Source organism: Calidris pugnax, unplaced genomic scaffold (genome assembly GCF_001431845.1).
Source record: "Calidris pugnax isolate Ruff unplaced genomic scaffold, ASM143184v1 scaffold107, whole genome shotgun sequence".
NCBI lineage: Eukaryota > Metazoa > Chordata > Aves > Charadriiformes > Scolopacidae > Calidris > Calidris pugnax.
This window is the reverse complement of record NW_015090901.1, coordinates 1,273,697-1,300,248: the sequence shown is the minus strand read 5'-3', so window position 1 is coordinate 1,300,248 and position 26,552 is coordinate 1,273,697. Positions and strand designations below refer to the sequence as shown.

Below are 26,552 nucleotides of genomic sequence, written 5' to 3'. Positions count from 1 at the left end.
TCTCTCCTTGGCTGCAGGCACCCAAAGCAACAAGCACTATTTGTGACAGAAACAATACTGTGAGGAGTGGAAATACTGTGCACTATAAAAAAAAAATGAAGTCTGAAATATAAGAATTGCTGGAAGGAACAGGACGCGAATTTCTTGTGCTGGTGGTTTCATGCAGTAGAGCAAACTCATCTTCCCTGCTTGTATGTTACAATAATGGCAAGAACTCATTTGGTTATAATTTGGGTGACACTTCCTCACAGAGACCAATATCACCTTAAAACCAGGTTGTCTGTATCAAGGCTTTGCTTGGGTGAGGAGGTGGCCATGAGGTCCTTCTCTGAGAAGGAGTATCCTCCTCTGTCCCTGGTTATTGCTGATGCCACCAGAGTGGGAGGCTTTACCTTAGAGTCAATTATTGCAGCTGGAAAGCATAAAAAGTGCCTTTTCACCAATATTCCTGGGATAAAGCACTTCCAAATTCTTGAAATATAAACAATCCTTTGAGGTAGGGGGAACAATTAAAAGATTTTTTTGAATAGCAAGCGTTTATTTGCTTTGGGTTTATCCAGCTACTTTCCTCTTCCCCTTTCTGAGAGCATGTCAGTGTGAAAATAGCACAAAGGATAGTGGAAACCAATTTAATGCCTGAAATATTGTAGAAATAAAATTTTGGTCTTTCTCGTAGTGCATCAGTACCATCCAAGTTTTGTTTCAGAGACGTCTAGACTTACATACAAGTACTCAGAAGAGAGCTGGAGGCTCTCTACATTTAAAGACAACTAAAAGGATTTTAAATACAATTTTTTTCATGCAAGCAATCCCTTTTCTTGCCCCAGGCCCCTTTTGCAGTCATGAATGGCGCTTTACATGACACTTTCCTCACAGATTTTGTTTAACTGCATGACCACCTACTTACTGTCAGCTAAATGTGGCAATTGTTGCTGTCTCTGCTTATTATTTGCAAATAATACGTTCACCACGAAGCTGTTGCTCCCCTTAGATGAAAAATTCCATGTTGACATAGCAGTGGATTGGGTTCTGGAGCAGAAGCAGCCAAAAAGGGTAGATTAATGGAGAAAGGTTGGAGTATGGCAAAGGATTAATGATGTTTGTGGGGTTTGTGTTGTGGGAAGTGATGCTGGAAGGGGTTCCTGTGTTCTCTACAGCTCAGGTGCTTATCCTGAGGCTGCTGCTTTTCACACCAAACTGGTTTTGGTGGGTGGCAGGAGGGCCAGGGGAACTTCCTGTGGAATTTGTCCCGTGGTGATCAGTGAAAGGAGGTGCCAGCACAGCCTCAGCCGGGGCTGAACCATCAAGGATGGCTACCACCTTCTGGGTGAGCGGGAAGCACCTCCATACATCTTCTGAAATCTCCCCATCCTCCTCCTGCTTCATGGCATGGGGCTTAGTGGGCTGGGATCCCAAGCTGGGGACAAGACAGGTGAGGAAAGATCATTAAGAAGTCATCTGTCCCATGTTGCAGCCCTGGTTCCCATTAGTAGACCATTCTCAGGAGGAGCGATGCATTCAGTGCGAATGTTTGATGTGCCATTTCCTCCTCCTCTTCCAGTAAGAGAGAAAATGAATGAATCTTCTGTGGTGGGAGTTAAAGAAGATGCTGGGACACAGCGTGGTGAATAGCTGCTGCCAGACTAGGCAGAAAATACAGCTTGATCCGAGTGGAAATCAGATGTGTAGCAACAGTTTATAGAGCTGGATTTTTTTATGGTGATGACTGTTTCTTCGCTTATAAGAAAAAAGGAAAGGAGCAAAAGAACTGAAACCCGAGCATCATCTTTTCCTGTCTTCCCTTAAACAGCTGTGAGAGCTGGCTGAGGTTTCTGATGCAAACTCCATCACAGACGTGCAACCAGAGCTCACTTTTTAAGTGTGGCTTATCTTTATTAGCACCCGTCCGCAGTAACAGAAGAACAGAACAACGAGGTGAAAGGGAGATGTGGTCCCAAATGGTAAAGAAGTCACTGCAGGAAAATGGGAGGGTTCCTGATGCAGACAACTAATTCTTTACCTATATTGAGAGCCTTATTGACTCTGATTTTGGTAGGACATTGGTTAAAAAAAGGGTGAAGAAAAAGAAAATTCCAGCCCTCGTATTTTATTTTGCTTTGAGATCTGTTCTTTCTCCTTAAAAGAAATAAAGTGGAGTGTTGCCATACTAGACCACCATTAAATCATTCTTCTTCCCTTGATACTCTTATCTTTTTCCTATATGAATATTATTCTTTTTCCTGAATATTTTCTGTTTCTAGACTTTCTGTGTAAGACTTCAAGTTTTTATGGTTTGTTTCCAAAGTTGAATAGTAGCGGATTGCAAGTTTCTTGCGGTATCTCCTGTAGGTTTTCCACCATGTTTAATATTTGCCTCTTTTGACAGTTCACCCATTTTTCTGGAGGTTTAGTAGTGATTTTATGCATCATTCACTGCATATAATTTCTTCATTATACACCATGAGTAGATCGTGTGATGTTTGATGACCTGTGACTTACCTGGGCGTACCACTCTGAAGTCTTTGGGGGAGCTATTGATTGCCATCAACAAGAAATTCTCTTTAGGAGAATACATTAGCTGTAAGAACATGCTTTGTGCAGACCTAAAATTTAGCTCTTGGAGTGATGTATTAACTTGGATTATTCAGTCCCTTCAGTTAATAATTCAGTTATCTTGATTGTTCAGTTAATATTGCAATATTACAAAGATACCCATGCCCAACAGTAATGGTAAATACTAACGTTTTAAAGTCATTCTGACAAATTGTGATGCTTGTAATGTATGAGTTGCATCTAAATTTTAAACTTCATCAGGGTCTGTGAACGTGCAAGTTTCATTTGCAGAAAAACCAAAAACTTTAGTGTTACGTGTTTTCTAGGTCAACATGGTCAGATGAATATTGATCATGTTTCCCATTGAAAGATTTCAACCATTAAAAGCATGTGTTTAGGATGAAAACTGTGTATTTCTTCTGCAGGGTTAGATGTCTTACTGGAATACAGTTATGTTATTCACTGCTTAATTTAATGTGATGGTAAATGATGAACTTTGCCCATTTTAAATAACCAGTTAATGTTTTTTAATTTTGATTTCCAGTGCCGTTTACAATCCTAGTGCCAACAAGGATACTCTGTCTGCCTTGGATTATCAGGGTCCAAAACGCAAGCTTTACAGTGCTGTACCTGGAAGACTTTTTATTGTCGTAAAGCCATATCAGCCTCAAGGAGAAGGGGAAATACATCTACACAAAGGAGATAGAGTCAAAGGTGAGTGCATAATTAATTCCGAATAAAAACTTTTTTCTGCTAGATGGAAACTGTATTTTAGAATTTTATTTTAGGGGAAAAGAAATCTGTTGAGTAGAATTGCTTTTATGGATTGATTTCTTTGCTCCTGGTTCTATTTTGTAACCAATGCATATTCAGCTACCATTTTAACTGTTAAGTGACTTCAAAGTACTACTACAATTCAGAAATATGTGCAGTAATAGCAGCATTGCCTTTTAAACAGAGCATGTAATTTGCTTCTGTAGTCATCACAGAAACGCCAGGGCTTTAAAAAGTTGTAAATATGTCAGCTCTCTAAGCAGCTCAGGAAGGAAACAGGGATAAGACCAAGTCTGTGTCAAGCCTGTTCCTCAAGGAACAATTTATTGGTTAAGTAGAAGAAGTCCCCTCGTGAGACTTAGGATAAGTAGGTAGGTAGAACCTACTGTAAATATTTTGGGGAGGAGGTGTGGTGGTGCATGTATAATTTCTGTCCTCTGATGCGCTTCCCAACTAAGGATATGTTAAAATCAAGGCCAAACTTTATGTTGCTATTTTGAAGACCGTAAGTACACCCAGGTACAGCTGAGACAGTGGGCAATGTGGTTCACAGGATGGACCTTCCTAAGGGTGCCTTGTTACGCAGTTTCAGCCAGGGTTTTCCACATCCAGGTAAAACTGGCTAGGGAATAAAAAGACTTTCTGCTCAGTCCATATAAAACAAATACCAGTTATGGAAATTAAATACAAGGGAATAAATTCAGTGTCCGAAGTAAAAGTGTTAAGCAGCTGAAAATTTCCTTTGGACTGAAACTACTTATCTTACAAAGGAAAACTTTGAATATCTCCTCCCTTGAGCCTGCAAACAAGAGTTGGAAAAAAAAATGGCTTAGAAGGTGGTTTTGTATTTTTGTTTTTGGATGTGACTGATTCTGAAGCATTTGTGGATTTAATAATTTTTGTTAAGCCTTCAGAAGGTGTAGAACCAAAATCTGAAGAATGCTGCACTTATAACTTACGCAAGATTCGTTTTAAATGCAAGGGTGAAGGTTAAACTTAGGAGAGCTGATGATGTCTGTAGAGCTGAAAAGATAATTTTGCAGTCTGGGAGATTGTCCCCAGTTCAGGTAGGGAGCAATGATGATGATCTAAAGAAAATAGTGCACAAAGTACTTTTGGAAGAGCCCAGATGAACACTTCATAAAACATTATGGTCGATTGTTGGCTGAACATGAACCAGCAGTGTGCCCAGGTGGCCAAGAAGGCCAACAGCATCTTGGTCTGTATCAGGAGCAGCGTGGTGAGTAGGACTCGGGAGGCCCCTCTGTACTCTGCACTGGTGCAGCTCCACCTCGAGTTCTGTGTCCATTTTTGGGCCCCTCACCACAAAAAAGACATTGAGGGGCTGTAGCGGGTCCAGAGAAGGGCAATGAAGCTGGTGAGGGGTCTGGAGAATAAATCTTATGAGGAGAGGCTGAGGGAGCTGGGGTTGTTCATCCTGGAGGAAAGGAGGCTGAGGGGAGACTTTCTTGCTCTCTACAACTACCTGAAAGGAGGGTGTAGAGAGGTGGGTGTCGGTCTCTTCTCCCAAGGAACAGGCAATGGGACAAGAGGAAATGGCCTCAAGTTGTGCCAGGGGAGGTTCAGATTGGAGATTAGGAAAAATTCTTACACTGGGAGGGTTATTAAGCCTTGGAATGGGCTTCCCAGGGAAGGGGTTGAGGCACCATCCCTGGAGGTGTTCAAAAGACGGGTTGACATAGTGCTTAGAGACATGGTTCAGTGATGGTTTTTATCCGAGTTAGGTTGATGGTTGGACTAGATGATCTTAAAGGGTCCCTTCCAACCTTGACATTCTATGATTATAAAAATTGCAGTTAATGGATGTTATCTAGGGTAGAGTAAAATTAATAGAAGGCAAGCAAAGCTCTGAGGTTGTAGAATTTCTTTGGAATGCCGGATATCAAATAAAATTCAAGTCATGAAAAGCAAAAGTTGCCTTCAAATTCAAACAAAACTGACAGAGCTTTGCATGGTTTGGGAACCAGCTTTGCAAGCACCCAGTATATGAGAATAAATCCAAGAGAAGTAATGCATAATGGCACTTCATAAAAAGCCTTCCAGTCTCAAAAGAACAGGTACAATCTAGAGAGAGGTAAAGCTACATTGTGAGTCACTATGCATCACTGTGATGCAAAAATGTAAAGCAAATAAAAAGCAAACATGATGTTTTCGTACCTTTAGAAAAGAATACTGGCCCTTGGGTTAAAATGTGAAAGCCCGGGGTCTTCTGTATGGATTATGGAGTTCTCACTGGAAGGGTGGAGAAACAAAACAGTTGAGAAAGATGTTTGTTGGTTGGTTACAAGAAAATGAAAAAAATGTTGCTTAGAGAGGGAAAAAAAAGATTAAAAAAGCAAGACTGAAGCCTGTGTATTAATCTTTGCATATTACTCTCAGAAAATTTAACAACACCAGGAGGAATTGCTGGTTACCCACAAAAGATGAAATTTTGGGGGTCATGAGTGGTATTAAATAACTTTCTACACGAGAGTGTTTACGGAGATTTGGGAGGTGCCAATAGCTAAATAATGAGTATGGTTGAGTACCGTCATCTGTCCTTTGGGGAACCTCGTATCCCTACACAATTGTGTTCAATTGGCTTGTTTGATTTAAAGATGTAGTGATATTTTTATTTATGTAGAGGATGTAAGATCAGCATAGATTCTTGTCACCAGAATAAAACACTAAAGACTCTGGACAGTTCTGGAGAAGAACCAGGCAGCAAATGTGTGTGTTCCCAGGTAGAAGAGGAAACAGTGCAACAGGTTACTTGGGATGCTGAATTTTATAGGGACATTGATTATTTGGCTGCTTGTTTACATTAGAATTTGAAGGATTATATGCAAAAATATCCCAAGAAGAAGAGATTTAAATTTCAATGAAGAGTTTAATATTTAGAAAAATTAGTTGAGGAGCCCTTAGTTCTAATTTATTATGACAGTAACTGGAAAACAATTCAAGAAGAAATTAGTCCACTTTTCAGATCTTCTTGAAATAGAATCATCTTAATTTGAGGATTTTTGTGGGGGACATTAACCAGTGATTGTCAAAATGCTGAAATAGAAAATGAGATTGTGTCTAGTCTGTGAGTTCTGCATCTTTATTTATGGGGGAAATCTATGTTTACTGAAACTGATTATAAATTATTACTGTTAGGAAAAGGGGGAGATACCCGTCCGACATGAAATCATCCCTGCAGGGATTATTTTTTCAGCTTCAAGTACATGATTTGCACATTGAATTAAAATCTGGCAGAGGTCTAGCATTTGCAGGCACACTTGTTTTAGAGCATTTTATAGAACTTTGATGAGGTGAAGTCGAGTGAGATTTTTATACATGTCAGTCTGCTTTCAGAGAAAGTTTGCAAAAAAAAGAAGTGTTCATAGGGATTGTCAGTGTTACTACTTAGGATGAAATCTTGTGGAGCGTAATTTAAGGCTGTTTGCACGGCAGGGCTGGAACATTGCTAATCAAAGGACAAACTTCCAGAACGAGATCAAATCCTATTTCGTGTTATCATGTCAATGGTTCCTCAGTTGTCACAAAAAATATGTCAAAATGAACAAAACAAGGTCACGTAGAGAACGAAGAGTCCAGGTAAAAAGACAGTGATGCTTTAAAAAGGTCGCGGTTGTGTAACGGTGTTGAGGAAGCCACTCAAACTTATGTGTGACAAAATTCCAGGTTCAGTTAAATTGGGATTCACGTCCCTGTTCCAGTCAAATTGTAATTATTTATAGAGGATAAAAAAAAAATTACTCCAACATGAGAGATTGATAGGCTCCCTCTCCATCATCCAAACACACAGGCAGTAGAGCTTTCAAAATCCTCAGTACTTTTTGTGTGCTGTGTGAGTGCCAGAGCACTGGTTTTAAGGAGATCCTGACTTTTTCTGAGCAGGAATTCCACTTGGTACTGGGTATATTTTCTGTCTTTTAGAGACTTGCTTAGTGTGACCATGATACAGTCAGCACTGAGGTTTTGATTTTCTGGGGCTACACATGCCTTTTTAGCTTTTAGTAGTGACTCACAGTGTGCAATGCTTGGAGGAAATAAACCAACATGAATTCCCTATGGAGTTCAATGTTTCCTCACTTTGGAAACACCTTAGCCTCATATTTAAAAGAATAAAAAAGCTTTGTCCTAGCCTCTTTCCTCTGCCTACTTGGTAGCTGCACTATCCCGTGCAAAACATGGATGCTAAAGTACTGGCTTCTTGGATTATTTTGGGGGATTCAAACGTGTCTTGGCATTTGCTGTGGGATTCTGACCCGTGTTCAGTCTGACCCTGGGGAGATGCTCATCACATGTACATCCCATGAGACTAATCACAGTGAAGATGTAGCCAAGGCATTTATTACAGGGATAAAAACCCAGAACAACATATTAGAGAAGGGGATTAGTTGGGAAATGTTTTTATGGATTTTCTTTTTTAACGTGGTAGAATTAGAAGGGTCACGGAGAGGGGTGAATTCCTAAATTCTTGATGAAAAGTGCTTTCATCAGATGAAGACAAGGCAAGTTGTTTTTTTTTCTAAACCCACTAGAAGTGCATGAGTGACAATAGTTCACAGTACATCATACAAGGAAACTGCTGAGAGAAAGCTGTGAATGGGCAAGGTCCACAGAAAATGTAAACTAAACAAAATGGTCTTGTATTAATAGGATATTACGTAGCCTGTACAAAAATATCTGCTTTATTTTTAGTTGTTAGTCATTCATACTGACATCACTTGTGTGTCTGCCACTCATGCGAGCAGGGCCATGGCTCTTGTAAAAATAAATCTGATACCTTTATTTGTACGAGCACAACCCCAGTCTTACTGAAAACACAAATGAAAAAGAGCTAGCTTCATTCCTCATGGAAAGATTTTTAACAGATTCTCTTTCTTTCTTCATTTTATATCTAAAAGTCCATAGCAGTAAATCTGCCACAATCCAAACACATATCTATAATGTAAAGTATCTGTAAAATGTATTTTAATCAGCCTTTGCCTGCTAAATTTAATTCTAAAACTGGAAGTCGAATGGCCTCTTTTATTACCAAACTCAGATGTGTGAAGTGATGCTTCGAAGTTCTTTGTGAGCAAAGAATTAGCGCTTTTCTGTGTCAGGAAGCTAAAGCAATGAAGAATTACCTCTACCTCCCCGAGGAGGTCTCAGGTCTGTACTAGCACACCTTGCTGGAGAGGTAACAGGTCCGAGTTCTAGGTACAAATCAATGTGGTGCAGACAATCTCCCATCACTTAGAAAGAAAACAACCAAAATTGTTTTCAGAATCTGTATTATATTCAAACATACCTGAAATGCATATGAATTATCTGTCCCTCACTGACTTAGAAAGAAAAAAAAAAAGGTTGCCTGATTAAAATACTTAAAAAACTTTCGAAGTCAGCCTCTTCACAGTTTTGTTTTTCTTGTCTTTCTATGTGTTTTTATTGCAGTGTTTACATTTGCCATGTGATTTCTAGTTATTTTGTCCAATTTTCAGGTCCCAGTTCATAGTATAGTTTGTCCATGGGTGACTTCCAACTGTACAGTTTTACTTTCCTCATTTATTTTTATTGCCTGCCCTGATGTTGCTATCTCCTCTCTTCCACCTGGAAGGTGAACAGGAGGTCTCAGGTCTGTACTAGCACACCTTGCTGGAGAGGTAACAGGTCCGAGTTCTAGGTACAAATCAATGTGGTGCAGACAATCTCCCATCACTTAGAACGAAAACAACCAAAATTGTTTTCTGAATCTGTATTATATTCAAACATACCTGAAATGCATATGAATTACCTGTCCTTTGCTGACTTAGAAAGAAAAAAAAAAAAGGTTGCCTGATTCAAATATTTAGAAAACTTTCGAAGTCAGCCTCCTCACAGTTCCAAAGAATTTCTTCCTGGTATCTGATCTACTTTCAGTTTAAAACTGTTCCCCTTGATCCTGTCACTATGTCTTTCTATGTGTTTTTATTGCAGTGTTTGCATTTGCCATGTGATTTCTAGTTACCTTGTCCAATTTTCAGGTCCCAGATTATAGTATAGTTTGTCCATGGGTGACTTCCAACCATACATTTTTACTTTTCTCATTTATTTTTATTGCCTGCACTGATGTTGCTATCTCCTCTCTTCCACCCGGAAGGCAAACAGGATACAGGGCTAGTTCTGAAAATAAAGTTCCATACAATCACAGAATGGTTTGTGTTGGAAGGGACCTTAAAGATCATCCAGTTCCAACCCCCCTGCCCTGGGCAGGGACACCTCCCACCAGACCAATCCCCCCCCTCACCCTGCTGCCCACGCTTCTTTTCATGCTATGGGGCAGCCACAGCTTCTCTGGGCAACCTGTTCCAGTGTCTCACCACCCTCATAGTCAAGAATTTCTTCCTGGTATCTGATCCACTTTGAGTTTAAAACTGTTCCCCCTTATCCTGTCACTACGCTCTCTGATCAAGAGTCCCTCCCCATCTCTCCTGGAGCCCCTTCAGGGACTGGAAGGGGCTGGAAGGTCTCCCCGGAGCCTTCTCTTCTCCAGGCTGAACCCCCCCAACTCTCTCAGCCTGTCCTCCCAGCAGAGGGGCTCCAGCCCTCCCAGCATCTCCGGGACCTCCTCTGGCCCCGCTCAAAGAGGTCCATGTCCTTCTGCTGTTGGTGGCCCCAGAGCTGGAGGCAGCACTTGGGGGGGGTCTCCCTGGAGCAAGGCAGAGGGTCAGAATCCCCCTCCTCACCCTGCTGCCCACTCTTCTTTTCATGCCGCCCAGGATGTGAGCACACATTTCCCTCTTACTGTGATTAAAAAAAATTTTCTACTTCCTAGTATCTAGAAAAATGGGGAGTTATTTCAGTATCTCAAATATGCTCCAACAGACTTCTTCATAAACCTTCTGAGATGCCTCCTGTGCAGGCACAGTCTGCACATCTGAGAAGAGTTTACCACCACCGAGGTCTGTTCTCAGCTCCGTTCCTTGGGGTCAGAGAATCGGTAGTAATTCAGTAGCAGTGATTCAAGCATCTGTTGTAGGCAGAAAGTCAGTAGCTCTCAGGATTAGAAATATTGACCTCTGGCCCCGCTCCAACAGCTCCATGTCCTTTTGCTGTTGGTGGCCCCAGAGCTGGAGGTAGCACTGGGCGGGGGGGTCTCCCCAGAGCAAGGCAGAGGGTCAGAATCCCCCCCCTCACCCTGCTGCCCACGCTTCTTTTCATGCTGCCCAGGATGTGAGCACACATTTCCCTCTTACTGTGATTAAAAAAATTTTCTACTTCCTAGTATCTAGAAAAATGGGGAGTTATTTCAGTATCTCAAATATGCTCCAACAGACTTCTTCATAAACCTTCTGAGATGCCTCCTGTGCAGGCACAGTCTGCACATCTGAGAAGAGGTTACCACCACCGAGGTCTGCTCTCAGCTCCGTTCCTTGGGGTCAGAGAATCGGTAGTAATTCAGTAGCAGTGATTCAAGCATCTGTTGTAGGCAGAAAGTCAGTAGCTCTCAGGATTAGAAATATTGACCCTTGCAACACTACTTTTATTTCAGCCTGATCTCAGCCAGTAGGGCAATCCAAATATATTGCTAACATTTTCATTTCTTGTGAAATCTACTTGTAAGTCATTTTGAAAAAGAAAGATTATTAAACCCCTGCTGTGCTTGAGGATATTGCCAACAGACAGGGCTTGTGGGCAGAAGGAAAGTTGTTCTCCCGGGCTTTTCACTTGTTAGATTAGTAAATAAAATACTGGAAAGGGAAGTGCTTCAGAAATGCTGTTTTGTTTCTTCAAGAGCATTTTGTACCTTGTGTGAATAAGTATGGCAGCAAAATTTAACCTGAGAGGTTTGCATAAGCATTATTTTGCTACTCTTTTGTATGAAGGAGGAAATTAATGTGAAATGGAATATTAAGCACCCAGATTCATCGGTCTGTTTTGCTTCCTTACTGTCTCCTGACTTGATCGGTTTGATTTAAACTCCTAACATAAATAATTATGACTCATCATAGATAATAACCTAACTAATTTCTTCACGTTGCTTGTGTCTGAAGAGCAGGAGTGAGTTGTGCTTCAAACTGATATATCAAAGTGTTGTAACAAAGACACGGCCTTGCTCCCGCTCGCTTTGCTGTCAAGGCTGTGAGAAAGTGATTAGGGCATAAAACCATCCGCAGATCCCCGTCGTCTTAGCTCTTGACTAATTAAAGCCAACCTTCCTTCTGGAGTCGGTGACTGGCCCGAAATATTCAGGAGAATAGAGAGTAGCAGAAGATGGAGAGGAGCTATGAAGGGCATCATCCAACCCAGTAGTGTAGGTTCCACATCTGGTTTGGGACCTGTTCTCAGATTAACGCTCTCTCCTCTGCATTCCCTTGAGCTCTAGTTTGGGCAACGCTGTGGAGAAGAGCAGACTTGACTCTGTCCACGCCTTCCTCAACACAGATGGTGATCAACGTTACAAACATTGGTTTTTCCAACGCTGGATTTGAATTTCTGTCAAAAATTCAAATCAGCGCAGAAGATTTGTTTCTTGTGTTGTTTTTCTCTCTCCTTCACTTTCCCTAAACTATTCAAGAGACAGCCAAATAATGGGGAAAAGATGATCTTTATAGAAGGTTGTTGGCAAAGATAAAAAAGGAATTACAAAAAAATATAGGGCCAAATCTTGAACAGCACAGCTCATTCAGTTTGATTTCAGTTGAGCCCTATTTCCTTAGATTTAGAGGATTACATGCAGATTATTGTATTTGCAGATTTTAACATAGTGAGTGGTTGCTCTGTTAATAGTCACTGTCATCTTCTCATCTCAGGGTCCTTTTCCTGAACGTTGCTTGTTTGCACTTTTTCTTTCTTGAGAAAGTAGAGGTGACAGAAGATAAATAACTGTTTTTTATCAGGATCTAGCCTGACGTTGATTTGTGGCCACAGTTCTTGGGTGGTTTGGGTACTGTGACATGCACCCAAAACCTGAAGCTAAGGCTCCTTAGTCTTACCATCTGCTTGCAGATGTTGTGATGGGACACAACCAGGAGATGTGCAGTAAGCACAGTTAGACTATTAGGAGAAATCAGATAATTAAATACTGAATTACAGTCAAGTAAGGTAGTTTTTCAGGTAAACCAGCAGTGATTTGATAAAATCCTTGAAGCCACAGTTGGATCATAGTTTTGTTTTGGAGGCAAAACTGGAAGTTAAACTTAAGAGAACAGGAATATTTTGTCCTTGTTATTTCCCTAATTTGGGACTAATGAGGTCCCACATCCCAAGATGGGAGAGAACTGCTGAATTTGCTTCTCCACTACAAGAAATGTCTGTGGAGCCGCAGTCGAATCCGACTGCTCAGGTCAATTATACAAAATCATTAGCTGCAGATACACAAGGCTCTCCTTCCAGATTGTACGTGGCCTGCACAAGAACATTTTCTACGTGGCAGCTGGGGCACAGTCACTTGTTTGCACGCTGGAGGCCTTAATGTGGTTGTCATCAGGACGATAGGCAATGACTTCCTCTCCAGTCCTGATCTCAAGTCATGTCCGTCTCTCTTGATTAAGTATTTGAAAGCCAGAAACATTCTGCCCATAAGGCAGAACAGACACATCCTGTTCATCATTAACCACATTAATCACAGGAGGGATGTCTATCAGGAGCAAGGAGGGGTAGATATAGAAACACAGTAAAATTTAAACCAAAACCAGGTTTTAAGAAAAATATCTCTCTTCAAGAGAGAGGAAGATTAAGTTGTGGCTTGTGCTGACCTTCCTTTACGTTGTGTGTAGAGTCTGAGTCAAGTTGTACTTCAGGTGCAGAGATCTATCACTGCACAGTACTTGTCTCTTAACGTTGTTTTCGATTCTCCTGGTTGTATGCAAAAATAGATCAAACATTGAATTTCTGTTTCTGTTGGTACATATACTTAGGAAATAAGTAACCATTACAACTGAAGGTTAGGAACATGCATTTTTAAGTTGTTACCGTTTTAGGGGCTGTTTCAAGCAAAATTGGTTTTAGCATTGCATAGAATATCTGTCATTTAGAAGCTTGCCTTCCCAAAGGCAAATAATTCTGAAAATTTACATCGGACAACAGATATTTCTACATGAGAAAAGCCCAAGTTATAATACTAAGTGTTTCTGAGAGAAAGAAGTTAGGTCTCTACCCACTGGAAATTTAAAATCTATTTTAAAAAAGCAAATCCAGAAGATTGTTACACGAATACACAAACCCAGAGTTCAGATTTGCACTGAACCTTCCTTAGCTAAAATTCAGGTGAAATCCCTTTGTATTTCATTGGGTAAATGGCGTTTGTTATTAATAATAGAACAATGGAGTCAAGGTAAATACCATAATCATGCTGCAGCTTAAATGGAAGGGGACACTGTCACCCTCCCTTTCAGGTTAAGAATGAAATGCTGGAATTTTCTACTGTGTGGTCTAGAGAGCTTTCAGGTGACCTGATTCCACATCTCACTAACAGTATTGAGATCTTCAGCTGCTCTTGATTTGCAGATAGAACTTTTAGCTCTGTTATTTCTTACTTCAGCATAGGTTAGTTCAGCTGCTAGATTTTTCAATGAATTTTCAACTTTACTTTGTGCTTTATTGCCATTCTGTTAAATTTTCTTTTTTTTTTTTTTTTTTTTCCTGGTTGTAGAAATGTTCTTTTTCCAGAAGATCATCTGGTCATCCCAATCCATATAATTATTTCTTTTCCCAAGAAAGAAGTTTATGCAAGCACCAAAAATTGATTATAAATATTACAAAAGACATTTGAGAGATATCTTGTAGCAACTATAAAGACAAAGGCCCGAATTTGGCTTTAAATTGCATTGACATTTTTTGCAAATAAGGATACCTAGAATAATTCACTCATTGAAATGTGAACATCACAAGGAATTTAGAAATAGCATGCACCATCATTTGGTGGAAAAATATACTCTATTTATTGATTGAGGCATAATGAAGGGAGCTGTAATGGGGAAGAATAGAACTTCTTTGTTGTTTTGATTAAAGTGATTTTTTGGTAGTATTTTGAGTAATTGAGCTATTTGGGATGAGTATGTTACATTAATATTAGTTACAATATATACATTTTCAATAATCTTACAGAAGTTGCAAGAGGCAGAACATCCTATGCTCCACTGGCACTATATATAATTTTGTTGTGTTTTTCTCTGTAATTTGGCAAAGAAAAATCTGGCTAATGTTAATTATAAAACTTTAAAGACGTTAAAATACGAGATCTAGATTGGCACCTGCTGATATATGTTTTCCTGTTATTCAGTTATTTGGTATTTGTCCAATTTTGATTTGCAGTTTTGTTCATATAATTGAACATAATTTTTGTTTTAAACTCTGTTTTTGTTGTGGAAAAGACTTACCAGGATCCATGATGTTATTAGAACCTTAATTTTATGCTTATAACATCAAATTCTTTTTGTAATTCCTGTTGTGTGTAAAGAGACTCTGGCCTGCTCTTGCCATAGCAACCACATCTTTTGTTTTTACTAAAAGCAAAAGGGAAAAAATGCTTGAAATGATAAAGCTTAATTATTAATTTTGGGAAAGTTGTCCTTTGATTTACCATTGTTATGTCCTTCAGAAGGGAAAATGTTGATTAGAAAATCTCTTGCTGGTACCAAATTATCTATTACAATGTGTCTCTTAAGCACTCTTGTGAGAGGGAAGACAGAAATTAAGGCCTCATTCTAAAAAATCATCCATGGGTGCAAAAGATAAATTGTGTTTTTTGATTTATCCTTTAAGTTCCCAGTTACGCACATTGGAACACATGAAGTGTTGCCAGTTTTTACAGATATGTAGATTATTATGGCTTTGGCTCCTGCTGCAGAATTTCTGATTAATATCACCACCTGAGATATATTAAAAAGATTATTTCAAGTTTTTTGGTAGTGCAGAACCATCTAGATCTTAACTTCTACATTTTGAGTATTAGGTTATATGTGCTTGTCCACCATCTCGACAACAGTTTGTCTCTGTCTCTGCAGGTCAGCCCTACCCCTGGCTACCCCACCTTTGCCTCTTGTGTCATCTTCATGCCTCTTGCAGTTCCATCAGGCTTTCCCTTCATAGAATTATATAACGGTTTGGGTTGGAAGGGATCTTAAAGATCATCGAGTTCCACCCCCCTGCCCTGGGCAGGGACACCTTCCACCAGACCAGGTTGCTCAAAGCCACATCCAGCCTGGTCTTGAACCCCTCCAGATGGGGCATCCACAGCTTCTCTGGGCAACCAGAGCCAGTGTCTCACCACCCTTCCTTTCTTGGCACCCTTAATGATGGTTTTCCTTGATAGTAATTCCAAAGGTGCTGTCGTTTTCTTTGTAGATGTAATCTCTAGACAGGCTTGAACCAGAATTATGAAGGCTGTCTGGATTCTCTTTTCCATAGCTGTTATGTCTTCAGGCAGGACTATGTGTGTTTTTGCTTTACTCTTGCTATTAGTAATTTCTAATATTTAATAATTCATGTACTAACAATCTAAAGTGGGACTGGTTTTACTCTGTAGTAACCACTTTTTGCCTTGCGCTCACAGATAGACTTAGAAAGGGAATTTCTTTTCCCATCTTGATTTGGATGCCTTATCAGCTGCTAATGCCACAAACACATGAAATTACTCTAAGGGTGTGAAAGACCCAACTTCCTTCTTGTAGTGCAAATGCTTTTTTGGAGGTGGAAATATCCATGTAATACGTAGTGTCAAAATAGCAGACCTGACAGATTAATAAAATACCAAATTAGGGAAGTCTTTCTCAATCTCTAAGTAGTTTTTGTTCTCCATCTTGCCAGTTTATGGAGTGAAATCAGGACTGAGAATCAGGGCTGAAAACTCTCCTGAGAAAAAACAAATTACTCGCAACAGGAATCTTTCACTGTCTCACATTCTGACATGTCTTTCAGCTGGAGTCCTACACTCATTTTTATAATGAAGTTAAATCAACTTACAGGAGGATCCTACAATAATTATAATATCTATATATGTTATTAATTAAGTTTTCTTACTTCCTTACCTTAATATCTATATATGTTATTAATTAAGTTTTTTTACTTCCTTACCTTATATATATGAAATGCACTCTACTCTTATGTGAACAGAAGTTACATTTTTATAAAAATATGTTGGAAGCTGATGAATACCCAGTGTATTTTGAATGAATGAATGGTTTCTGTTTTACGTAACACTGAATTATCAGATTGACTTTGTGTGTTAATGTGCACACATTTTTAACCATTTTCAAGAACGACTAGAATTTATCATATTTTTTTATTAAATATGCCCCAAATTTGTATTTATTACCATTTTTGGTTATGTATTAGTTCTTCTATTAATGCAATTAAAGCACAGATCTGATATTTTTCCTTTTTGCTTGCATTTAAATGTAGACATGAAATATTTTCTGCTTTTGTTGACAATATTAATAGGTGTTCAGTAACGAAAAGAAAAGCATGCTAAACTCTTTTTATTCAGTTTAAGTGTCACTGTAGAGTTGTTGGTGTCTTCCAAGGTCAGTGTCCTTCCCCATTATCCCAGCTCTCTGCTGCTTGATGAATTGGGCATTTGGGACCCATCCAGGTGTAGGATTTTGCCTTAATGGATCTATTCCCTGGGTATTAATATGTATTTCTTATTGACAGAGATGTGTAAATATGCTGCTCATAAAATCTGTCTCCCTGATTTTCCCACATTAGAAGACTTAAAATTGACACAATGAAAAACATTTTTCTGTCAAATCTCTATGTTAATAGATATCCATGTTCCATAAATAATACCACAAATAGCTTAGGATTGCGTTAATGAAGAACTAGGTAAGAACTAGGTAAGAACTAGGTAAGAACTAGGTAAGAACTAGGTAAGAACTAGGTAAGAACTAGGTAAGAACTAGGTAAGAACTAGGTAAGAACTAGGTAAGAACTAGGTAAGAACTAGGTAAGAACTAGGTAAGAACTAGGTAAGAATTTAATTTTGAATGCAGTTTTACAGATCCTGGTGTTTCAAACCAGACTTCTTAACACCTCTTTAGAATTACCAAGATGTTCTTTTTTTTGGCCTACCATTGATTTGGTTTTCATCTTACTCTACAGTAGAGCAAATCAAGTTCCAACTCAATGCCACTGAGCCACAGCAGTTCCACAGATACAGAATTCAGTTGCAGTCAGACTCAGGGACTATGATGTTAAAGCCTGATAAGGGATGTTTTAACAGTACAAAGAGTGTGTGTGTTGGAGATCATCAAAGTAGCTCTGAGCAAGTTCATATCTGAAATACCCTGCAGAGATATTATCCTAGGGCTTGAAAACCGTATGCATACATTAGCAGAGGGATGTGCTTTGGGCTAATTAGCCTTGATTTTCAGCAGGGCCACTTCTCCTGGTTGGCTGAGCTCACACTCAGCTAACGGAGCTGTGCTGCTTCGACTTCCACAGGCTGATGTTTGGTCGCTCAGGGACCTCTCCACCCAACCTTATGTTTTGTACACAATGTGCTCTGAGGACCCGTGTTGTGTGACTGAGCTACATTCCCAGTCAACCTATTTAGAAGAGCTAACTGTGTTTTTGTTAATCTATAATATCACCTTTGTTCCAATATTAATGTGTAGTATCTTTTTAATAGTACATTCATGGTCTTCTAATAGATATTAAACATACAGTGACTTGTAGGAACTTCTATAAAATTAATTTGAACATAATACTTAGCAAGTATTTAGGATCCTTTCATTATTGCAATTAATTTCTACTTGTTTACTAGTGAAAACATACGTTGTTGTTCTGCAGTCTTTTGTCACAATCCTTGTTGAGTCCTAAGATTAATATCAAGATAATTAGAACTACAGGATAAAGCTTATTCTCCTATTGGTAAATCATTCTCCTCCCTATTGTTGTTATCTTCTAGCGAGAAAAATCACTGAAATGTTTCAGGAGCATCTACATTGTGCATCTCACCTGTGGGATATTCAAGTCTTTGCTGTGTACTCAAACCATTAAATCTTGTTACTCGACCTACATTACAAATCTCTGGAGCTACCCGCTAAATAAAATAGCGCGTTTCCTTAGGAAGCAGAAAACATACGAGATATCAAAATATGTATTATTAAAGTGTGATTTCAACGTGGGTTCAGTTTTACAATGGGTTCAGAGCTTCAGCTTAATTTGAAGAGACAAGACAAATTTTTTTGGGTCTTAGTATGGCCACGCATTTATACTTGATAAAAGCAGCCATGAGAAAACTGAAAATGGAAAGAATTATGTAAGGGCCAAGGAAACTTATGACAATATTTTTGGGAAGAGGTTCCAAAGACTGATCAGGGAGGGTCACATTTAAAGGTTACACTGCACCTGTTTTTGGGGTTCCAGCATTTGAGTTACTGTACAATATTTGCTTTTCTCAACATGGCATTCAAATATTACTGAACGTGTTATGTAATGAAGCTGGGTATTTTTACGAGAAGAGAAAAAATTTTAATGCTTCCTATGTCTCTCTGTATTTAGTTTTAAGCATTGGCGAAGGTGGATTCTGGGAAGGCAGCACCCGGGGACACGTTGGATGGTTTCCAGCAGAATGCGTTGAAGAAGTTCAGTGCAAACCAAATGAAAGCAAACCAGGTAAATCACATCGAGTTCCTGTCGGCTCCTAACAGTGACAAATGCCCCGTGTCTGTCCCAGCAGAGGGTAACGCGTTACAGAGCAGGGCCTTTGTGCAATCCTAGAAACTGGAGAATTAAGTAAAGCTGAGCTGCGGAATTAAAAAATAAAGATGGGTTTATTGATCAGCTTTTGCTGGATGGTGTCCAAGCGAACGGTCCTTCTCATGAGGGACTGTGCCGTGAAGTGCTGCGAAAGCTTTTACCCAGAACTGTATGCAGACATTTTGTAAAGCATTCTGCTGTGGTTTATTTTCTTACAGTAAGGGAAAATGGCTAATTAGGCAATTAAATAATGGAAGAAAACCTGATCGTCATCTCCCAATCAGAGGTAGTCATGCAATGTATTTAGATCTTGCTCATAGCGATAAAGTTCCCTCTGTTGACCTTGTACTAAATTTTAGAGGAGGCATCCATTAGTGGGATGTCCCATATACATCCTTCCTGATGACAAAGGAAATAGAATCCTCCTTTATCATACGCTTGTAAGTAAGTAAAACACAAGTGACTTTAAGCAAGGAGTCTTTACAGTTCTGATATAATAAAAGCAAAAGAAATGTACGTTAAAGCATGTTATTTTAAGAATTACCTACCATCTCATAATTTCTCTGCTTTTAAGCATTAAGATATGAGGACATCCTCTCTAATTAAAAGCTCATTATAAATGAGCGCTGAGAATATAATTAATGCTCTCCAGGAGCGTATGCAGTTTTAAATTAACTATTGATGTGTCTGGGATCTCTGATGTATTGATTAAGAACCTTTGTCATTGCACAAACACTATGCTAAAATTTATGCATCGTATCATTCAGTCACCAACATTATTCTTTTATGTACGTCATTATAAACTGCATGGGAATACTTTGCTTTTTTATATATATATACCCACTGTATAAACATGGTAGAATGGAATAAAATGCACTGGACAAGATAGTATTGCCAGAGTAGTAAGGATTTAGAAATACTTATTATATTTATAAGTGTTTTAATTTTGTTGGTTATAATGGAAGCTGTGGTAAGATGCAATAGAGTTTAGGGGATGAGCAGAAGGGGAGGCAAAAGGTTAGCTTTTGTAATATGAAAACTTTAAAAGAATAAGGGAATGAGGCATCGGGGACACTGTTCTAGATAACTAAACACTGTGTGAAAAGGTTATACCTCCTTTTCTATTTCCCTTTTGAGAGAGAAAAATAGAAGGAGGCAAAACCAGATCTAATATTTGGAGAGAATGGGTTTAGGCTCTGAGAACAGAGAGAGAATAGTCGTGTGGCTCTTCAGAGGGCTTAAGAACAAATCAGAATTTAAAGGAGGAGAAGTATTAAACCAGAGGAAGATTGAGGTTGGAATCAGCAACTCTAGGAGCAGTGTGGTTCTCAAATACTAGATGTACAAAGGGGACAACAAGTTGCAATTCCAGTGGGATTTCTTTTGTTGGGAAACATTGTAGAAGAGGAATGAATGCAGTGAGTGTGCAGCACGAGCTGGTGAAGAGCCACACGTGAGCTGCTCTGCTGAGCCTTCAGTAAAACCTTGTGGGCACTTGACTGAAAGACTTCAGCAAGATGTAGTCTATATAAAAGTCATCACAAACACCTTTCTGGAGTCTGTCATGGCAACTCTGCATTAAATTTGAATTGTGCATTTGTCTCCAAATCTGAAGAAAATTCTGGGGAGGTCCATTGAGCGAAGGTCTAAAGTATGAAAGGAATTTTGCATCTCCTTTTGGGGTTCTGAAGAGAAGGCAACCAAACCTGTTTGTCACAAATCCTTAAAGATCTTTTCAAGAAATACTGTAGGAAGTAAATTCAGTAAATGACATGATTGCTTTAAAATATGACAAGATTGTTTTCGAGCCAAAAATTTCTTTGATCATTCTAAGGAAAATGAAAATTAAGAAAAAAATTGTTACAAGAATAGCAAAAGGATTATGAAAGCTGGAAATGCTAAAAGAATATAAACAGAAACATCTTACAATTTGTCTGACATGAAATTATGAAAACTTATGTTATGTGTCTGGCAAAATACCAGAGCATTTACTGTAATTTTGCTTATTAGCTGCTATTGTCTTTCCAATTGTTTTTCTATTTGCTTATAGTATAGTGTGATTAATAATGGTGACATAGCTAAAGATTTTAAATGTACCGTTCTTCTACTCTTAAAAACTGATGAAAATATAATTAAATAAGCACAAAATGGACACGTTTGCTATACCTTTGAACTTGTGCCCTCACATGTTTTGCTGGGCTGTCCTGAAAAATGTCCTGCCCCCAGAAGGCACAAAAGGAGGTACAAAATGCTTCTCTGTGGAACACGATGGAGCTGTGAGGATGAAATACGTGAAATTCACAGGATGTGCCATATTATTCTAGAAATATGGTATGGACTGAAAGCAGCTGAGCACTGAATTGCTTGATGCATTTAGCTTCGTTCCCTTTGCATAAGAAACAAGGGGAATGAAAGAGGAGAGCTTCATAAGCAGAAATCAGGCTGTACTCCCTCCGAGTACGAATGCAAAAGTAATTTGGAGAAATGTGTTAAGCACGGTGAAATGATTAGAAATTAAATTAGGCCTGCTGGGATCGCTGAAAGAACATCAGCTGAGAAACATCACAAACTTGTGCGAGTTGCAAGAATTTGCATCGTGGACTTTGCAAAGCAGCAGAACTTCTTATGGTAATGATTTGGAAATTAGATCATCTTAACGTGTAGGAAATGAATCTCAAACTCAGCCTTTTTCGGAGCAGCACCGCAGTAATGATTCTTTCCTATAAATGAGATTTAGGAACACTTCTTCAAACAGCTTCCCTTTGCTATTAAGTTTGAATAATTGTGTTTAATAGTAGCTTGTCATTTGCATGCCATGAATGAAAGAAAGAGGAATAGTTCTTGGAAAAACCAAGCCACAATTAAACACTACATGCCCAGTAAAACTGGCGGGCAGGTGTTTCGTGTCATGCTGATGCATAATCTCACTTCTAATAGAAGTTCAATTTTCTGGGAACTTCATTGCCATCCGACTGTTCTCTGGAATGGGCAGTTCAGAACAGCACCTGGTTCCTGGGATCTCTTCAAAGATGTCACGCTAGCTTGGCAACTTCTGTTTCCCAAAAAAAAATCACGTTGACTGGCATTAATTCTATATCTCTTCTTTAATGCTTCATTAATTGAGACTTGTAGGAATTATTCCATTATTTTGCTAGGATTGATGCCAGGCTTATAGGCTTTTAATTATCCAGGTTGTCTCATTTGCCCTTTAATTGCACTGGCACAGGACCCGCTGCTCTTAAGAAGTTTCCTTGACATTTCAAGATCTAATGAAAAAAGAGCAATGACAAAGAAAATCATTATCAGTGGTTCTGCTAAGTTCTTTTCCCTGCTTTTAAAAAATTCTTAGACACAAAAACCATCATGCAATCTCATTTTAAAAATTGTCACCTTTAGTAGCCAGTTTTTAACATTCTTCAGAGTCATTATTAGTGTGAAGTATTTCTTCAGGTGAGACTGATACAACATCTTGGTTTTTGCCTGTACAAACACAGAATAGGAATGTTATATATTTCGTCTTTCTGCATTGACAGTTTTCCTGTGTTCTTCAGTAATGAACCAATTCCATTCTTAGATGTCTTTGTATTCTTAAGTGTTTGAAAATATACTGTGGTTTCTTTGCTAACACATTCTGAGTAGATCAAAGAAAGTTCTGTGCAGGAGAAGCTTGATTCTTATAAAATCCAAGTTAACTGAAAACTATGCAAATCTGAAGTGCTGCCTTGGGTTAATAGAGATCTTTACTGGATTTATTATCTGAGTGCTGTTGGTGCTGCTGAGAATCACAAGTGATCTTGGATCTGTGGCAGCAGCAGTTTGTATCCACTGAGAACACATTATGTGACAAAGCTTCATTTAATTTTTCTACCTATAAAAAAAAAGAGTAAGACTTTTCATATTACCAGTTTGTTCTCCCTTTAAAATTCATTATCCTTCTTCAAATAGCAAGAATTCCAACCTAATGCCTTCCAATGGGAAATGAAGTACAGAAGAATCTGTCATCCATGAAATCAGCGGCCTCACCAATTGAATATAAAGTTTTCTTTCTCCTGATGAAGTTTAGATATTTCCATTTGCTTATCTTCCATCACAGGGTATTACTCCAACTTGAGAGATTTACTAGAGAAATGCTTTCTATTAGACTTGTGATTTTATACTCTACGTCCTTCAGAATTCAGATATATGGATTTTCTGATTGCTCATAACCGAGGTGAAGTATTCATTTCACTTTCAAGCTAGAAGTTATCTTTAACTACGTTGTCTTTACCATTTATTATTCCTCCCCCCCTGAAATGTGCCTGAAAAACTCTTTAGATTTTACAAATGATGCTGAAATGAAGGCAGACTCAGTACTTCTTGCTGTCTTTCAACTCTTCGCCTCCCCGGTGCAGCTTTCCTTGAGTTCCACGCTCATCTTTAATATCATCTTTGGGATGATTTTAATTAGTAACATCCTTCATGCATTTTTCCATCCTGTGGCCTTGGGGTGCACCTTATTAGTCCTTGTAGTTGCCATACAAGTCTTAGAAATTTATTTCAGACTAGATCTAATGCGGGCATGTTGTTTGAATGACCATTGGCAGTTGTTCAAGAGCTCATTTGACCATGGAAGAGCCCAGTTTGAGGTCTGCTCAGTCCTGTGGGCTCCAGAAGAGCAGGCAGCACTTGCAGAGCACATTCCTGGCCCAGACTGAAATGCTAATGTAGATGCGCCCATGCTGACCTCTAGTGTCACTGGTGCTCTGAGCAGATGCTACCCAGCATCTAAACCCAGATTTCTCTTTCAAAATTTTCACTTAAACATTCCCTATAGCTTACTCCTGGGTTTCCAGGGATTTGAAAGTGCAATGACAGATTATCCAGTATAGTATAGTTCCCTCACCTTTTTCCCTATGTAATCATTCGCAGAAGGACAAGCAGAAATCGCAGCATTCCTTATCCAACATTCCCTCTAGATTTCAGAAGTTACCAAAAAAATCAAAGTTGTGTTTATAAAACTAATACTTTGCTATACAGGCTGCTATTTCTGATGTATAGAATTTTCTTTATTCCGCATGCTTAGTTTTTAACACCTTGCACATTCATAAAAAAGGATTTGTTCATCATTTCTACCATCCCCTTTTATAATTATCAGAATTTCTAGCAGAATTTCTTGGCATATACAGTATCTGAAAGTTTCCTTCCCCTTTGCCTTTGCCACAACAAGGTTGTTTTCTCCATGCTGCTTTTTGGAACACTCACCAGCACTTTTTGACCACTGAAATATATCTGGGTACATTTAGAATGATAATAGTTGACATAAGTGGAAGTTGTGGCAGGGACATGCTAACGGTGGAACAGGAAGGATGGTTACATGCCAGAGCACAGGTTGCAGCCTTGACTGTGCCCTGTATAGATACATGTAGGCTGCCTGAAGTTCTAAAAAAACTGAATTTCCCCAGCTTATGATCTTACGTACCTTATAATTAATTTCAAACATGTCTTGTTTAACCTTTGCTGAGAAGGATGGCTGCTAGAAAGTTAATTTGTTTCGTTCTTTTTTCTACCTTTTTAAGCGTCTCAGGGTGGTGATGTGGTAGGTATATTACATAGGGAGTATTGTTACTGGGTGTGCTCCATGAGGAAGATGAACTAAAGCAAACCACCACAGAAATCTGGTCTGTGTCTGTGTCTGTACCCCATTGCGTCGCAGTGAGGAACAGAGATATCATGTGCTGAGCCTGGAAGCCCCCATCCCCAAATCGTCAAGCTCAGAAGACATGATAGAGCTCGTGTTTACATATATGGATTTTTTTCCTGAATGGAAAAAGAGAAAAAGGCCACCAATCTCCACCCAACACCCAAGTAGGGCACAGCCTAAATGTGCATCCAAGAACTCCGATGGGGGACTTGCTATGGAACAGCCTGGCCTCAAAGTTCAGGCTCACTTGGTTTTGGTGCTCAGGGTCTATATTTACTGTCCATAGACAGACGGGTTAAGATGTGTTTAAAGTCTCTGATGAGGCTTTGCTCAGTTTCTATACAGGTATATTAGTTCCTGAGCTCGTGTAGAACTGAAATTTGTGGGTTTTTAGCTCTGGTCCTTCTAGAAGAAGGACACGAGTGTTGGTTTACCAAATTTGCTGTTTAGACATAATAGATAGACAGAACATAATCAGCTGTAAAAGTACTCGCTAATCACGTATAATTATGCACATAAAGGTCAGCACTGGAATTCAAAAACAGAACACAAAAAATCTTTTCAGCCAGCCTCTTTCCTTAATTACCCACCTTTTATAAATGATCCAAATGAAGAAAATCGTTTTTAAACAGCTTTTTTTCTGTTTTGTTAGGATCAGTTCTTGGTAGTTATTTAGCTGGAAAGAGAACTGTAAGAATAGATGGAAACATTTTAGAGATTATCAGAGCGCTGAAAAATTCTGTAAACTAAATAACTTTTGAAAAACCCCTGGAAGGAAGAGGGTTTCAACGAGACAGAAGAGCCTGCAAATAAGAGATGTTATCTGACCATATGAACACCTCGAGGTTTTTGATAATAAGTTCTGATAAATGGTCCTTCCATGGGATTTCACCTTGAATAGAAGGTACTGGTGTATCTGTGACAAACTTATTGTGCAACTTAAGCTGTTTGGTGTGAACAGCAGCAGTTACAGACAAAACCTTACTGCAGGATTGCCTCCCGTGTGAGTAGGCTTCTCATTGTAATGGTAGGATGTGGATACAAATTCAGCCGTTGAAAGTGGATAGGAAGCTCAAGAGATTAATGTTATATCTTTGTAATCCCGGACAGGGTCCTAAATGGGGAACGTGCAGCCAAAGAGATGTGTTTGTTGAAGTTTATCCATCCCTGTTTGAGGAACGTTGTCCAGTGGTGAAACCCTGGTAGCCAAAGCTCAAACTGACAGGTCAAACAGTGTTCAGTAGGTCTCCCTGCCTTGAAGGATACTGTCCAAAGCTCTGACCTCAGAAATGCTCTTTTCTGCCTTGCTTCTGTGTTTTGCAGAACAAACCACACGGCTCACATGTTTCTGAAGAAGTTCATCTTTTGATAAGTGATTTTCTGCCACAAAATATGTTTCCCATGTACAAACTTGTAATTAGAAAAGATGTGAATAGATGACAAAACTCAGCACAGTGATCATCTGCAAAGACATTGTGTTCTGTTTCATGCCTTAGAAAGATCAGAAATATGCTACGTACCATATTTTTGCATAAACTGCATTCCCTTCCATCAAACAGTGGGAAAAATACTTTATACTGGAACAAAAAAGTCAATGCAAAGAGTTAGATCTGAGGTGCTGGCGAGGCAGTCCACAAAACCCAGCTGATGTAGGAACTTGGACCGGTAATACTCAACTAATTCTGACATCTTTCTGTAGCACAGGAAGTAAATCAACTCCACATTTTGTCTTAAGTCATGGAAATTTAAAGAATGAACCTCAGCAAATTTCTGCACTTTAGCTTTGCTTAGCAGAGCTTTTGTGTTCTCAGCGATGATAAACAGCAGTTTGGGAAAAGACTTGTCAAAGAATCAGCGCTCAAGAATC

The 26,552-nt window shown here is 39.1% G+C and overlaps 1 protein-coding gene across 2 annotated transcripts in view; it reads left to right on the top strand.

Moving 5' to 3' along the window:
- SHANK2 (SH3 and multiple ankyrin repeat domains 2) overlaps positions 1-26,552 on the top strand; it is a 407,914-nt gene that overhangs the window by 136,894 nt on the left and 244,468 nt on the right. For both annotated transcript variants that reach the window (XM_014948851.1, XM_014948850.1), the window contains 2 exons: positions 3,098-3,267; positions 18,808-18,921. In XM_014948851.1, coding sequence (XP_014804337.1) covers positions 3,098-3,267; positions 18,808-18,921 — 284 coding nt within the window. The remainder of the gene's footprint in view (positions 1-3,097; positions 3,268-18,807; positions 18,922-26,552) is intronic.